Source organism: Bacillus rossius, chromosome 1, assembly GCF_032445375.1.
Source record: "Bacillus rossius redtenbacheri isolate Brsri chromosome 1, Brsri_v3, whole genome shotgun sequence".
In the NCBI taxonomy this organism is placed as follows: domain Eukaryota; kingdom Metazoa; phylum Arthropoda; class Insecta; order Phasmatodea; family Bacillidae; genus Bacillus; species Bacillus rossius.
The window spans coordinates 113,546,296-113,559,519 of NC_086330.1; the positions used below are offsets into that span (position 1 = coordinate 113,546,296).

General features: G+C 32.8%; 1 protein-coding gene across 2 annotated transcripts in view; it reads right to left on the reverse strand.

The window, feature by feature from the left end:
• Positions 1 to 13,224, reverse strand: part of LOC134542406 (RNA-binding protein 39) — an 80,208-nt gene that overhangs the window by 18,001 nt on the left and 48,983 nt on the right. For both annotated transcript variants that reach the window (XM_063386619.1, XM_063386625.1), the window contains exon 8: positions 998 to 1,202. In XM_063386619.1, the coding sequence (XP_063242689.1) occupies positions 998 to 1,202 (205 nt within the window). The remainder of the gene's footprint in view (positions 1 to 997; positions 1,203 to 13,224) is intronic.

The window sequence follows — 13,224 nt, forward strand, 5'->3', positions numbered from 1 at the left end:
AAAGAAGACTATAGACAACTTTTTTTGTCAACAACACTCATTGAAAAAAAAAAAAAAGTTCATTTGAAGAATTTTTAACTTGCACCAAGCAGTTTTTGATGTTGTAATAGCCTAATATCATAACTCTGTGGTAAATGAGGATTAAATGTTAACCTATAATCTTTGCCTTGCAGTAACAATAATTTTATATTATCACATTGCACCCACAAAAAAAAAAAAACATGAATTGGAGAAAACGTTTTTACATCTTCCACAGACTTCAAAAATTTCATGCAGTTTACACATTTATTTACCATCTCATATTTGCAATTAGTATAAACTTAAACTTCCTACATTATTCACTTTCCTCCATTGCGTTGACATTTTCCCTTAATCCCTTGAAAGTTAAAAAGCATATTTTCTGTATTTGCTATGTTTGGAAAGGAAATAATGGGACAGTAATTGAAGGTGGAAGAGGAGTAGAGTATATACAGAAAATCCCTGTATAGAAGTTTCTCAAGGTATTAAGATTTATAAACAGGGAAAACTTATTGAAGAGTACATATTGATATATTAAAAGCTCGTGCAAATATTTTAAAATTATTATACAGGAAAATGTTTTTACGTGAAATTTTCTTGAGAGGAATTCACTGCATATCTGAAGCTGACCTCTAATGACTTTTTGATGTTTACCATCACCAGACTACTAGAAATTTATTTGCTAAAAGCTAAAACAAAAAGTTTAAGTCTTGATTTTCCAGTACCAAATTATTCCATGTTTTATTTTATGTATTGGGAAAGAAAAAAAAAACCTCACCAAAATTGCTTGAAAAGTTCACATATTTGAAACATTTTGTGATAAAGTTGACCAAAACATGATTAAATTATTTTTAAAATTCACAACGTTGGACTGGACATCATGAAAACTAAATTCAAACAGTATGAAAACAAAAAATGAAGATATTGATGCCTATAAAAACCAAACATTCTTATATACACAATAGACTAGTGCACAAACCTTCTGCCAATTTAAACATCAGCTGAAGTCTGCCTGTTGCACCTAAATCAATGCCTGTGCGGTCAAGTTCATCAGAATCCAATATAGAGGGACCTTGAGCAGAGTCCGATCTCTCGGTAACATGGCCAACTTTCATTGGCCGGCCAGCAAGCTCAAATCCATTAAGTTGTTCCAAAGCTTTTTTAGCATCTTCAGAGTTGTGGAACTATAACAAAATAAAACAAGTCATGTAAATTTAAAACATAAATAGGTTGTGTCGTATATTTAAAATTTAATAATTTACTTAAATTTTGTTTAAAAGCTTTAAAGAAAAATTATGAGCAATATTTTTACCAAATATTTTAGCAAACTCAGCTGTTAGGTTTGATTTCATAGAGTTTGGCCTAGGATCTAGGGTGTTGGTGTTGGTGTTGGTGTTGGTGTTGGTGAGGTGGACCCGTAGCACTCGCAGCAGCCATCATAGTGCCTAGTCTTGACAGTGCGGCACTTAGTGACAAGGGTGTTTGCAAGCCGCGGAGCTGTGTTCCGGAGCGACACGGGTGGACTTTGGCGCACGTACAAGAGGCGTCTATGGCAGGCCAATGTGGAGGAGGTTACATATGCAGCCATCACCAAGTAACAGGGCAGAACTGTAAGTGACCGACTTTTTTTATATACTTTGGGGTGAAGGAATTTACAGTGCTGCTCTGAAGTTTCAACTGGCAGAACTCTAAGAGTAATCTTCAGTGATGCCATAAACTGTTTTAACTGCCAGGTACTGTGTTTAGGTTATTGGTGCTAGGAAAAAAAAAGGACTAAAAGAATTATTTGCAAATATTTGTTGAAATAAATTTTATTTAGGTGGTAAACTACCAACTGCAGGTAACTGCAAGTGTGTGCAGATAGACGATCATAATAATATTACGGGAATATTTTTTTATGTATATTTTTTTATGGTAGCTGTATATTCCTAATAAAATTACTTACTTTTGGTGAATTAATAAATTATAGTTGTCAGAAATTTGTGAGATCCTTTTCTTATTGCTCAATCCTTAGTTTTTTGGGTTTATTACACCAGGCTCCCACACGTAAGAAGTTTGCTAGTTTTGTGGATATTTTCAGTTCGTAGAATGTTAAGTTTGTTTTGAATAGCGTGTATCTTCTGGTCGGGTGTCTGGTTTTGCAGTACTCTTATCACTAGACAGTTGGGGGTGCTGCAAGGTTTAAACACAATGTAATACAATTCCATAACTTCTGTTTTACTGGAACGAACATTAAAAAACATGAATGAAATATTATTATTAAGATTTACTTTAAAAAACCTTTTTGCAGTTCATCACACTCAAGAATTCTTTTCCATTTCAAGTGAAATAAGTTTTGAATTGTCTGTCTCTGTACCAATTGAGTAAACACCTGATTCCAGTTGGTCTGACTACATACAGACCACATAAAAATTAATGTTAAAAACTAATGTTAAGCAAAAAATTACCATTATTGAAAATTATTTTTTGAATGTTTCATTTTGTTATGACCACATTCTTTAAATGTTACCATTAAAAGTATTTTTTTTTATACTAAAGATTGTAACATTTTGTTGACACAAATGCAAAATTAGTTGTTTTACAGCATCTCAAGTATTTGATGGGAGATAAAGAGACCTTAAAAACTTGTGACCATGGAAGACTTAAAAAAAAAAAAAGTAATTTGTGATGCTATTAAGTTAAAATGTGATAGTCTTAGTTTTTCATCTTTTACATCAATTCCTACACAAATAGGCTTTCATTTTACGAATGCTATGTTTTCAAGATTTTTGCCTCCAAAGCATGTCCAAAACAGTGCATCATCAGATAATAAAACACTTAGAACTGAATAAAACTGTCACAAATTTATTTTCAAACAAAACATCTCTTAGCCATTTTAATTTTATTGGCCATAACTTACAAAGTGCCACATACCAAAACATCAAAAAGAACACAATAATTTAGAAGGTCCCCTATGCTATCTTTCGATGACTAAATTTAACTGAATGATAAAATCTGTGTACAATTTTATTAAATGCAACTGTGATAAGACATTTTATTATATTTTAATTTGTAATATTAAGTCTTCAAATAAAAGGGCAACTAAATAAAATAAGCTCACATTTGACTGTAAATGTAAAAATCTGCTCTTTCCACCATTGTGAAACCTAATTTAATGAAGACTAAAAATGCAATGCATTACAAAATAGCAATACTGTTAGGATAAAATATATCTAACCACATTATGAAATCTTTTTGGCAAGTCTGTAGTATCACACTTAAAATGTATATGTGCGTAAGAAACCAACCAAAAAAGTGTGTATTTTATTTAAATGTTTCATATCTTCTGCTGATGGCTGCAGCCATCTTTCAAATGCTTTCATCCAAAGAAACAATGTATGAATTACTGTACTACAGCAATTTACTATAACTTAATACTAGTGATAGGTTGATGGGTTGAATCCTAATTTTCTCAAATACAAATCTCAATGAGTGTTGAATCCAATCCTTGAAACAAAATCTAGATCTCAAGGGTCAAAATAGAAATAATATACAAGAAATAAAAAGTGTTAACTAATATAAAATGCTTATACATAGCACATGTTGGTTGGCAAGGTTGTTAATTACATTTTCAACTGGTTATTCCTAATGATTTTACAGTATTTTCAATGTAGCTAACCTATATACCAACCAACTCATTTCACAATATCACTGTATTATATTTACATCTAACTTAACTATTTGATAAAATGATAAAACTATTTGAAGTATAACAATGGCCTTCTGCAGAATGATTAGAAAACATACCAGGAAATTAAGAAAAAATCCTTTAAGCCCCCCGCCCCCTAATACAGTTATTCAGAAACTCAAGATACAAAATATATACAGGATCATCTGTACTTTCATAAATTCAACCAAAAAACTAAAATACAAAATAAAACAGTACACTAACTCCTATCATTTGGCACAAATAGGACAGCATCTAATATGTGTAGCAGCTTCTCCTGTAAACAAAGCCATCCTGATTTTTGACTAAAACAATCATGATATGATGATACAAAACGTATACCTTTGGGTCATACACACAGCACAAAGTATCGCATTTGTGGTGTTCTTAAATAAAATGAATGGATGCTGTAGCAGAAAAAAATACTACAGATGAGTTGTATCAAAATACTTTGTTATTGAAATTTGTTTCCTGCCTTAAAGATCTACGACTTTCCAAGTGACGTTTTCAAAACTAACAAAACTAACAAAAACAGCAGTGTTTCATGAAAAACTTAAAAACAGCAGAATTTCATGTTTTTCCACAAATTTGATGCTTTACAAATCCTTGGAGTCCCTAGATATGGCAACTATAATTCTATATTAATTTCTTAAACTAAGCTTTATAGATCAGTACATGATAAGTATTGTAATTTTATTTACTTAAAACATATATATTAAAAGTACAATATTTTGAGGAACTGTATATAATAGGCACAAAGACAAACATAAATAACCATAGTAAACTTTATAGAGTTGCCATTGCTGCAATTTTTGCATCTCGAATCTTTCAAATACGAGATTTGGTGAAATTTGAGAATTCGACTGGCCTATCCCTACTTAACACTGTTGAACACACAAACTGGCTAAATTTGTTTCAATTCAGCCGATACGTTAAAAGTATTCAGTAGTTTAGCATCTGAATGTCCCCCCAAAGCACAAAATTAGATGCAACTCTGGGTCTACTAAGATGCATAAATGTTTACTAAATTCTATAAACTGAGAACCACTAATAACAGTAATTAGGTTAATAATTGTTTGTTCTTTAAAGAGCTTCATATACCGTGTTTTATCGCATAATTGTCGCACGTGCATACCTGTCGCACTGTTATTTTAGGACATCAAAATTTGGAGAGAAAAATATATTGCATAAACGTCGTATGATTATTTAGATTCTGATTGCTTTGTGTAGGTAGTTTTCCTGTATAAAACAATGTATTTTAAAGTTGAAATGTAATATTCATTCAGATATTACCGCTTAATAATTTAATTAACAGATATACAAAGTTGTCTGATGTGTCAATTTTCTTTTAAAGACGTTTTAAAACGTTATAACTTTTATCTGTGTACAGCTTATAAAAATGTAGCCAGTGCTAGTTGGCATCATTCACGTTTGGTTATGTTGATTCCTGTAAAGAGCAAGCGCACGTAGTTGAATATCAATAAAAATAGCTATCGATTGCATGCAACGCGCGCTCTCTGTCTAGTGCAGTGGTGTGAACTACGATAGTTATGCACTCTGACTCACGTTTGCGTCACAGTTTTGGTTTTTCTATGTAAAGTTGAACAAAATGTTTTTGTTGCATAACTTATTAATTTAAACCGTTTGGTGTGCTTTTGTATACTCTGCTTCTTAAATGAACGTACTTTTTTGAATAGGTTTTGTTTTAATGAATAACATTACAGTGAAATTCCGTTACAACGTACTTCAGAATAACGTATCTTTCAGTTCAACGTATGATTTTAAATTACCGCTCAAAACACCAATGTAAAAATATTTCACTTTAACATTAAAAACGTATCCTACCTTTCAATACGACCATTCTTTTCCAGTTATTAGGAAAATTTTTACATAAATAATTGTTACTGTGTTTGCGCAGGGGTTCTTTAATATAAATGTACAGTATGATTAATTTTTATCACTTTCAAGAAACGTTAACAAGTATAAAATGTAAACAATTACTGTCTCAACGATTCATAGAATCATAGTACAGTATAATGTGCCATTCTTCCTCCTCCATGGATCACACACTTTAGTGCACGAGACGATCTAAGCAATCGATTGCTGTCTCGCCTCTCTTCAAGACTATTGTTTTTAGCTGCACCATCTTTTGGTTATTTGTAGAGCACGTTTTAAAAGTTTTAATTAACGCAGATACAAACGTTAAATAAAAATTATATTTTAACTTATATACGAAATAGAAAACCCAATAATGTTAAAATTAACAGGTTAATTTTTGAACTGTTTGGTGTCACAAAATGGCCGACACGCTTTGTTTTGCCATGAAGGTTGGAATGTCGCCTGGCACAGCCATGCTCACGACGCGCGCTACTAGTGCGGCGCTATGGTTATCTATGGATGAGAGGTTTGTTTACTTTTGACATGGCGCGAGGCAAACAATATTGTTGATTGAATATTTTAACGAGGATGGATGGCCAAAAAGATAAAAAAGAAACGCAAGCAGTTCGCTTTGAAGGGAAACGTGGAAATTTTAAAAGAAGTTGACAAAGGCAGGAAAAATGCAGATGTGGCATGGTCGTTTGGTTTGGTGCCCACTACACTGTCAACAATAATAAAAGATCGCGAAAAAATTATTAAACTGTACGAACAGTCATCTATATCTGCTGGTCGCAAGAGACTTCGCCTAGGAGATAACAAGGGAATTCTATCTCCATAAATGTATATATCTGCAAAATAGTTTAACCCATGTCATTTTGTGTTCGACAGATATAAATTTTGTACATGTAGGCCTAGAATTTAGGCTACTGTATTAAGTTCAGTATTTTTTTTAAATTTCTTGTTGTTTTACAAATATTTGCTTTCAAGCTAATGTAACATTTGATCCCCTACTACTATATTTTTAAAAATTCGAAAATACTACGTTTTAAAAGTAAATATATATAGACTTTCAGAATAAAGTACTTTCATTACTAAGTATAAAAGTTGAGGCTTTATTGGTGTACTTTATAATGTGATTTTACTGTACCTAACAAAAAATGCTTTTTTCACATAAACGTTGCACCCCTACTTTTCAAACTTAATTTTAGTATAAAATGTGCGACGAATATGCAATAAAACACTGTAACTACCATAAGTTGTATCAACCTTCAAAATAATTTCATTTGAAGTCAAAGAAGGTTTCAATGGACTTCAGGCCATCTGATTTTCTTTAAACTAAGTTACATATTACAAACTATGTAAAATATTCTTCTTAATTTAAAATTTTACACTATGCTCATTATGCCTTAAAAGAAAGAAAAAAATACACAGAGTATTTGCTTACAGTATTGATACTTTTTGTTCTCTGGTAGTTCCATTCCTACCTTGTCTAAGTTGTTGTGATTCTTGGATATCAGCAGCCACATTTTTTCGTTCAATGAAAATAACCTTACAGTAACCAGTCAAGACTTTTAAAGAGTGCCAAAAAAATGTAACTGATATTGCATAAAAACTCAATTATTTTGCATACATGCTGTAATAAACATTTATGATTATGAGCATAAAAAAAAGTCAGCATTATGAATGCCACAAAATTGGAAACTACTAAATGCTTGTGACACCTGCAAGAAGAGTAATGTGGCAAAAAGTTTTTAATTTCTGAATGACACCAACCAAAATCATATATAACAGAGCTAAATGTAAAATTAAAAAAAAAAAAAAAAAAAACTGGAAGAACCATAACTGAAGAGAAAAAAAGTTCTCATATTGTACTGAAACATTTTCATGTTTGTGAAATTTTTAACATACTGATTACTCTTATAAAACATTAATTCCACGACAATATAATAACTGTATTTAGCAGTTTTAGTGTGTAAAATCTATAGAAACTGACCAGCTATAACACTCCTACAAATTGGTCAAACCCATCCATAAAGTACCCCCATATAAGGTAATGTCCAATTTTTGGTCTTATTAAGTACTTAATAGAGAATTAATTCACTCGACTAAATTTTCCCCTGAAATACAAGTTTACTTTGAATATGCAGGTTGTATTATGCATTGAATAATGCATTAAATAATGTGTTAAAGCAGAAAATGTTGGAACGGAAAAAATATAAGATAATCACTTTCGTTCTAAACCTAGTACACTAAAAGGTTAATAATGTTTAACTGCTAATGAAAAAAAATTGACATATACTCCACAGATACAAGGGTGCTGGGTAATTAAATTTTCTGTACTGCAGAAATCTATTTTTTACCCAATTGAAACAATATTTTCAAAGTCACTATTTGGTTGAGATTTTTTTTTACATACTACAGTAACGGAATATTTGAAGTTCTTATAAATAAATATTTTTTACAACTTTAAAAATTTCTTTTAATCATGCCAAGGCCATGCAGACAGGTTTCACGTTCAAGAGAATATTCTCATGTTTAAGTTATATAATTGCATGAAAGCATATATATATTTAAAAAAAACATTTAGAAAGTGAAACTTAAATACGAAGGTTGTCTGAAAAGTTTCCGACCTCAACATGAAGATGGCAGCACTCATTAACAAAAATTGAGGAATGTGTTGCTCATGTTTTGGATGTACCCTCTCAAATATTATAAAATTTTCGTACACAGTTGTTTTTAACAATCATTTGCACGAGTTGATGTGCATGTTTTTGTGAAATTAAAAAAAATTGCATAACAAGCTGTCATTAAATATTTGTTTATTGAAAGGCACAATTTAAAGATGAGTTGGATGCTGTGCAGGGGACGCTGCAGTTGAATTGAAACGAGATCGTACCAGCTTGGTTAATGAACGTTTAAGATGACCAAAAACTGCAACCACTGACGATAGCATTGCTCAAGTAACTAAATGGAGCTAGACAAGTGTTGAATTATGCTAGAGAGACAACAGATTATGAACATTCCAAATAACGTGTTTGTCAGATATTGAATCAAGATTTAGGCATGAGAAAGATGTCCGATTGTTGGGTACAACGTTTCTCACTCCAGAACAAAAATGTGTTCGAATTATCATTTCCAACACACTGTTGGTTCAGTTTAGGTGCAATAAATCAGAGTTTTGGCACAGATTAATTACTGCAGACAAAACTTGGATCCAACATTTCACCCTCGAAACAAAAACACAATTAAAACAGTGAACTGTGAAAGGGGAGATGAGCTCCAAAAAGGGCGAAGACTGTTCCTTTGGGCGAGAAAATGATGGGGACTGTTTCCTGATGTCATGGGAGTTGTTCCAATTGATTGTCTTGAAAAAGGACAAATCATGACAGGTGCATACTATGCATCATTACTTGACAAGATGACTGCAGAAATTGTAGACAAATTCCCAAATTTGCAGAAAAAAAAATTGTTTCACCAAGACTATGCTCAGTCTCCCACCTCAGTGGTTGCCATGGCAAAAATATATTAATTGCAGTTTGTACTGCTTGACCCTCCTTACTAACCAGATCTATCCTCAAGTGACTTTTTGTTTTGCTCAGAAGACAGATATTTATGTCTAATGAGGAGGCCAAAACCCTTGCAAACTACGATTTTGCAAAGAAAGATACCAAGTACTGTTTTTAAGAGTTGTAGAGACTGAAGCATTGCTGGAAGATTCATATAGACTTATTGGGAGGGTAAATTGTAAAATAAAAATTAATTCAAAGAATTTTTTTTTAGATCTGAAACATTTTAGACAACACCGTGTATAAAATGATTTCTTTAAACTTAAGACGAAAATATGTTTTTCTCTTTATCAAATACTGTGTTTGTAATCTTGTTTTCCATGTATGTATTTTTACTAGGCCTGTGCGAATATTCGAATTTTCGAATATCAAAACGAATAGTTTATTATTCGTATTCGATTTCGAATACTAACAATTAAAAAAAAAAAAAAAAAAAAAACATTTAGTCATTTATGAAAAAGGCTGAGCGGGATCACAGAAACCAGGAAACATTCCGGGATCACGGAGGTTTCTCTCGTTGGGCGGGGGCAAAAGTTCCGCGGGATTCTCGTAATGTTTTAGAGTTATGTATGTGGAGTTATCCACTATATCTGGCCACGTAAAGCCCGTTTGAACACAGTAATTCGGAGGGATAACTAACGTATTTTATGTAGAAGAATGTCGTCAGGTCGCTTAAAATAGATTTGAACTGTCAGCATACTGTTAAAGATAAATAAGTTGTCTGTAAAATCCACACAACCGGGGTGTTATAGGTGACAGTTTTCAGATTAGAGGGTGAAACATGGTTTGTCGACACTGTAATTTCGTTCCGAACATCACGGCGAAGAGAAAGAAAATGTACAGACCATGTGTCAAACATCTGTCCGCATACTCACAGCAAAGACTCCAAAAGCCTAACATGCTACGTCAATGTCAATAGGATAATACACAGTAAACGACCGGATGCAGGCGGCCACCCGCCCCACCCCCCTCAAACCCTTCCCAAATTCCTCGCGTAGTGACAGCTCAGGCAATTATCCTGTCCTGCGCGTGAAAAAAAAAAAGTTACATTAGGAGGGTGTTTATTAAAGTTCTTTTTTTTTTCAGATCCTATTTTGATTCCCATGAGAAATAATTATTTCCCAGCCCGAATTACAGGAAATGAAATTCCATTCCCACAAAGCGTATTTATGAAGTGTAGTTGCTGTACACATACAGTACCTTGTGAGTGTATCTTATAGTAACATTGACTGCTGAGATTTTGAGTGTATCTTATAGTAACATTGACTGCTGAGATTTTATCATTTGTGCAATAAGAAGGTGGCATACATAGCCATTACTTATAAGTACTTGCGCAGTGAACATCAGAATGGCTGATGTTCCAACAGTGGGACGAATTGTGATTTAGAAATTTTTTTGACAAGTCGCAAACAAGTAAACAAGAAACAATTTGCAAACGATGCAAGAAACGTTTGAAAACTCCAAAGGGTATGTATTAAATAGTTATATTATGGTCATTAACGTGAAACATCCATCACCTATGCACGATACCTAGATGATTTTTTTTAACAGTCCTTGAATATGATAAAGGATTACATTGTTATCACATGGATAGGTTAGCACATCTGTGATTGGCAAGTGTAGTTTTTAAGTATTGTTTCTTTGTGCTAAAGTGTGCTTATGTAGATAATAACAGAACTGCACCCTTTCTTAAACCTAATAAAAATCTCACACCTTATTTCAGTCTGGAACTTTTAATATTTTTAAAATTAAGCACCACAATATTAAACACACTCAAGACACTTATAATGATGTAAATGGATATTTCATGAAAATGGCAGATGTCTAGATTCATAGCATTGAAAACTTTTAAACATTCAAGAATTCAAAACTTTTTTTTTGCTTGAAACAAATTATAGATCTGATCTTGATATGCTTAAGTGAAATTAATTTAAAAAAAATAAGTGGATTTATGACAATTGCAATATTTATCTTAGTTAAAATCATGCAGTTTTTATATAAATTTTAATTTCTATGTAATAAAAAAAAAATTCTAATAAGTTTTTCATAACGTATAAATACATTTTCCACTTTTTCAGGGACAACTACTACCATGATTAACCACTTGCAGCTACATTATGATGAATATTCAGATTATCAATCACAAGTCAAGAAACTTAAGGTTACAAGGACACAGATGGAGACTTCTGCAGGTTCATCAAACACAGACAACAATTTCCAGCTTCATTCAGCCAACCAAGTGGGAGCCTTCAACTCTTAATGCAAAAAAACTAACTGACAGGGTAGCAAATTTCATTGTAAAAGGTATGCATCCCTTTGCCATTGTAGATGAACCAAGATTAAGGGCAATGTTGGAGGAAGCACAACCAAAATACACTGTTCCAAGCCGTACAACATTCTCACGCAGTATTGTTTCTAATTTGTACCAAAATTGCAAAAGTAAAATGCAGGAAACATTGGCTAATGATATCCAAGATGTTCAGTCAATGTCATTCACAACAGATTCTTGGACATCAAGAGCCTCAGATTCTTATCTGTCTCTCACTTACCATTATGCAAACACACATTTTAATTACAGGTCTCACTGCCTAAAAGTCAGCAAACTGAGTGGTGCTCATACAGCACTTTCCATAAAAGCTTCTATAGTTGAAACTTTGGAGGAATAGGACATATTAAGTGAAGGAAACACTATCCCACTGTTTACAGTAGAACCTTGATGATATGTTCCCGTTTCAAACATTTTCCCGTGTCTACGCAGATTAATTTTGGTCCAGCCGAAAGTACTATAATTACAATGGTTTTCTTTCCTGAAACATACACTTATAAATTCATTAATTTCCCGTTTCATACGTTTTTACAAAGCGGAAAAGTCCTAAAACTCACAATTTTTTTTTGTTATATTCCTCCTGATAAAATACGTTTTAATGCTTTATTTTGAAAAACGTTCATTGTTTACCTTTGCAAACGTAAGAAAATAACTTTATCGCACCATAGATATGGATAGTATCGGCCAGCACCACCAAGCGAGACTAGTGGCGCAAACTAGCAATGATTATGAAAATGGTGCCGCGCTTTACCAAGCCACGGATCTCATATTTTGTGCATTCATTAATCTTTGAATTGAATATACCCTATTGTAATTGTTTTCTTACGATCGGATTGTTTTGTATTTTACATTTCTCAAGTTAAAATTTTATTGAAAATTGTTCTGTTGCATAAAGTTGTTTGTAAAATGAAACAAACAAGCAAAAATTTCTGATTTTCTTTTTACAATAGCCTAATTTTTTTATTTCTAATTTAGGCTTGGTCAACCCCCCGAAAATGTAGAGCAGCTTGTGTTTCTCCACAAAAATTTAAATTAGCTAATATGTAGTGATGTGACAAGACTTTTTTTAATACGAACTAATTATAAAATTGGAGAACCTTAAAATTTTAAGTACTGTCAGTTTTTTGATTCTACATACATTGTATCAGTAAATATGTACCTGTTATCATATTGTAATGTGATGTGCTATAACATGTTTTATGGGATTTCAATTCTCCTTCCAATTATTCCAACTCAATATTCGTATTCGAGAATAATTTGGTATTCGTATTCAATTCAAACTAAAAAACTCATATTCGCACAGGCTTAATTTTTACAAATAACTAACCATATCGTGTATGGTAACATAATACTTCAATAAATTATTTTGTAAATAACTTTATACAGTAGAACCCCGATTATCCGTGTTAATGAAGGGGATGAGTGAGTCGGATAATCGAAAATCGCGGTTAACCGAGTCATGCTTGCCTCAAAGGTCATTAGCCCACAGACAGCCATCTGTGGACATTCAGAGATTACATATATACACATGCTTTGTGTGCGTGTGCGTTGTTGACATAGAAGCGGACTGCTTAGTGCTGGGCAGCAGTGGTTTTTAAGTCTTTCGTGTGCGGAGACGTGGGCACGCAAGTCGTTGTTGCACCGAGGTGTGTGACTAGCCGCCCGCCAGTCCGAGGGCCCAAGACAGCTGATAGCTGCCAAGGTCACGCATTCTTTTCATCGCCCGTAAG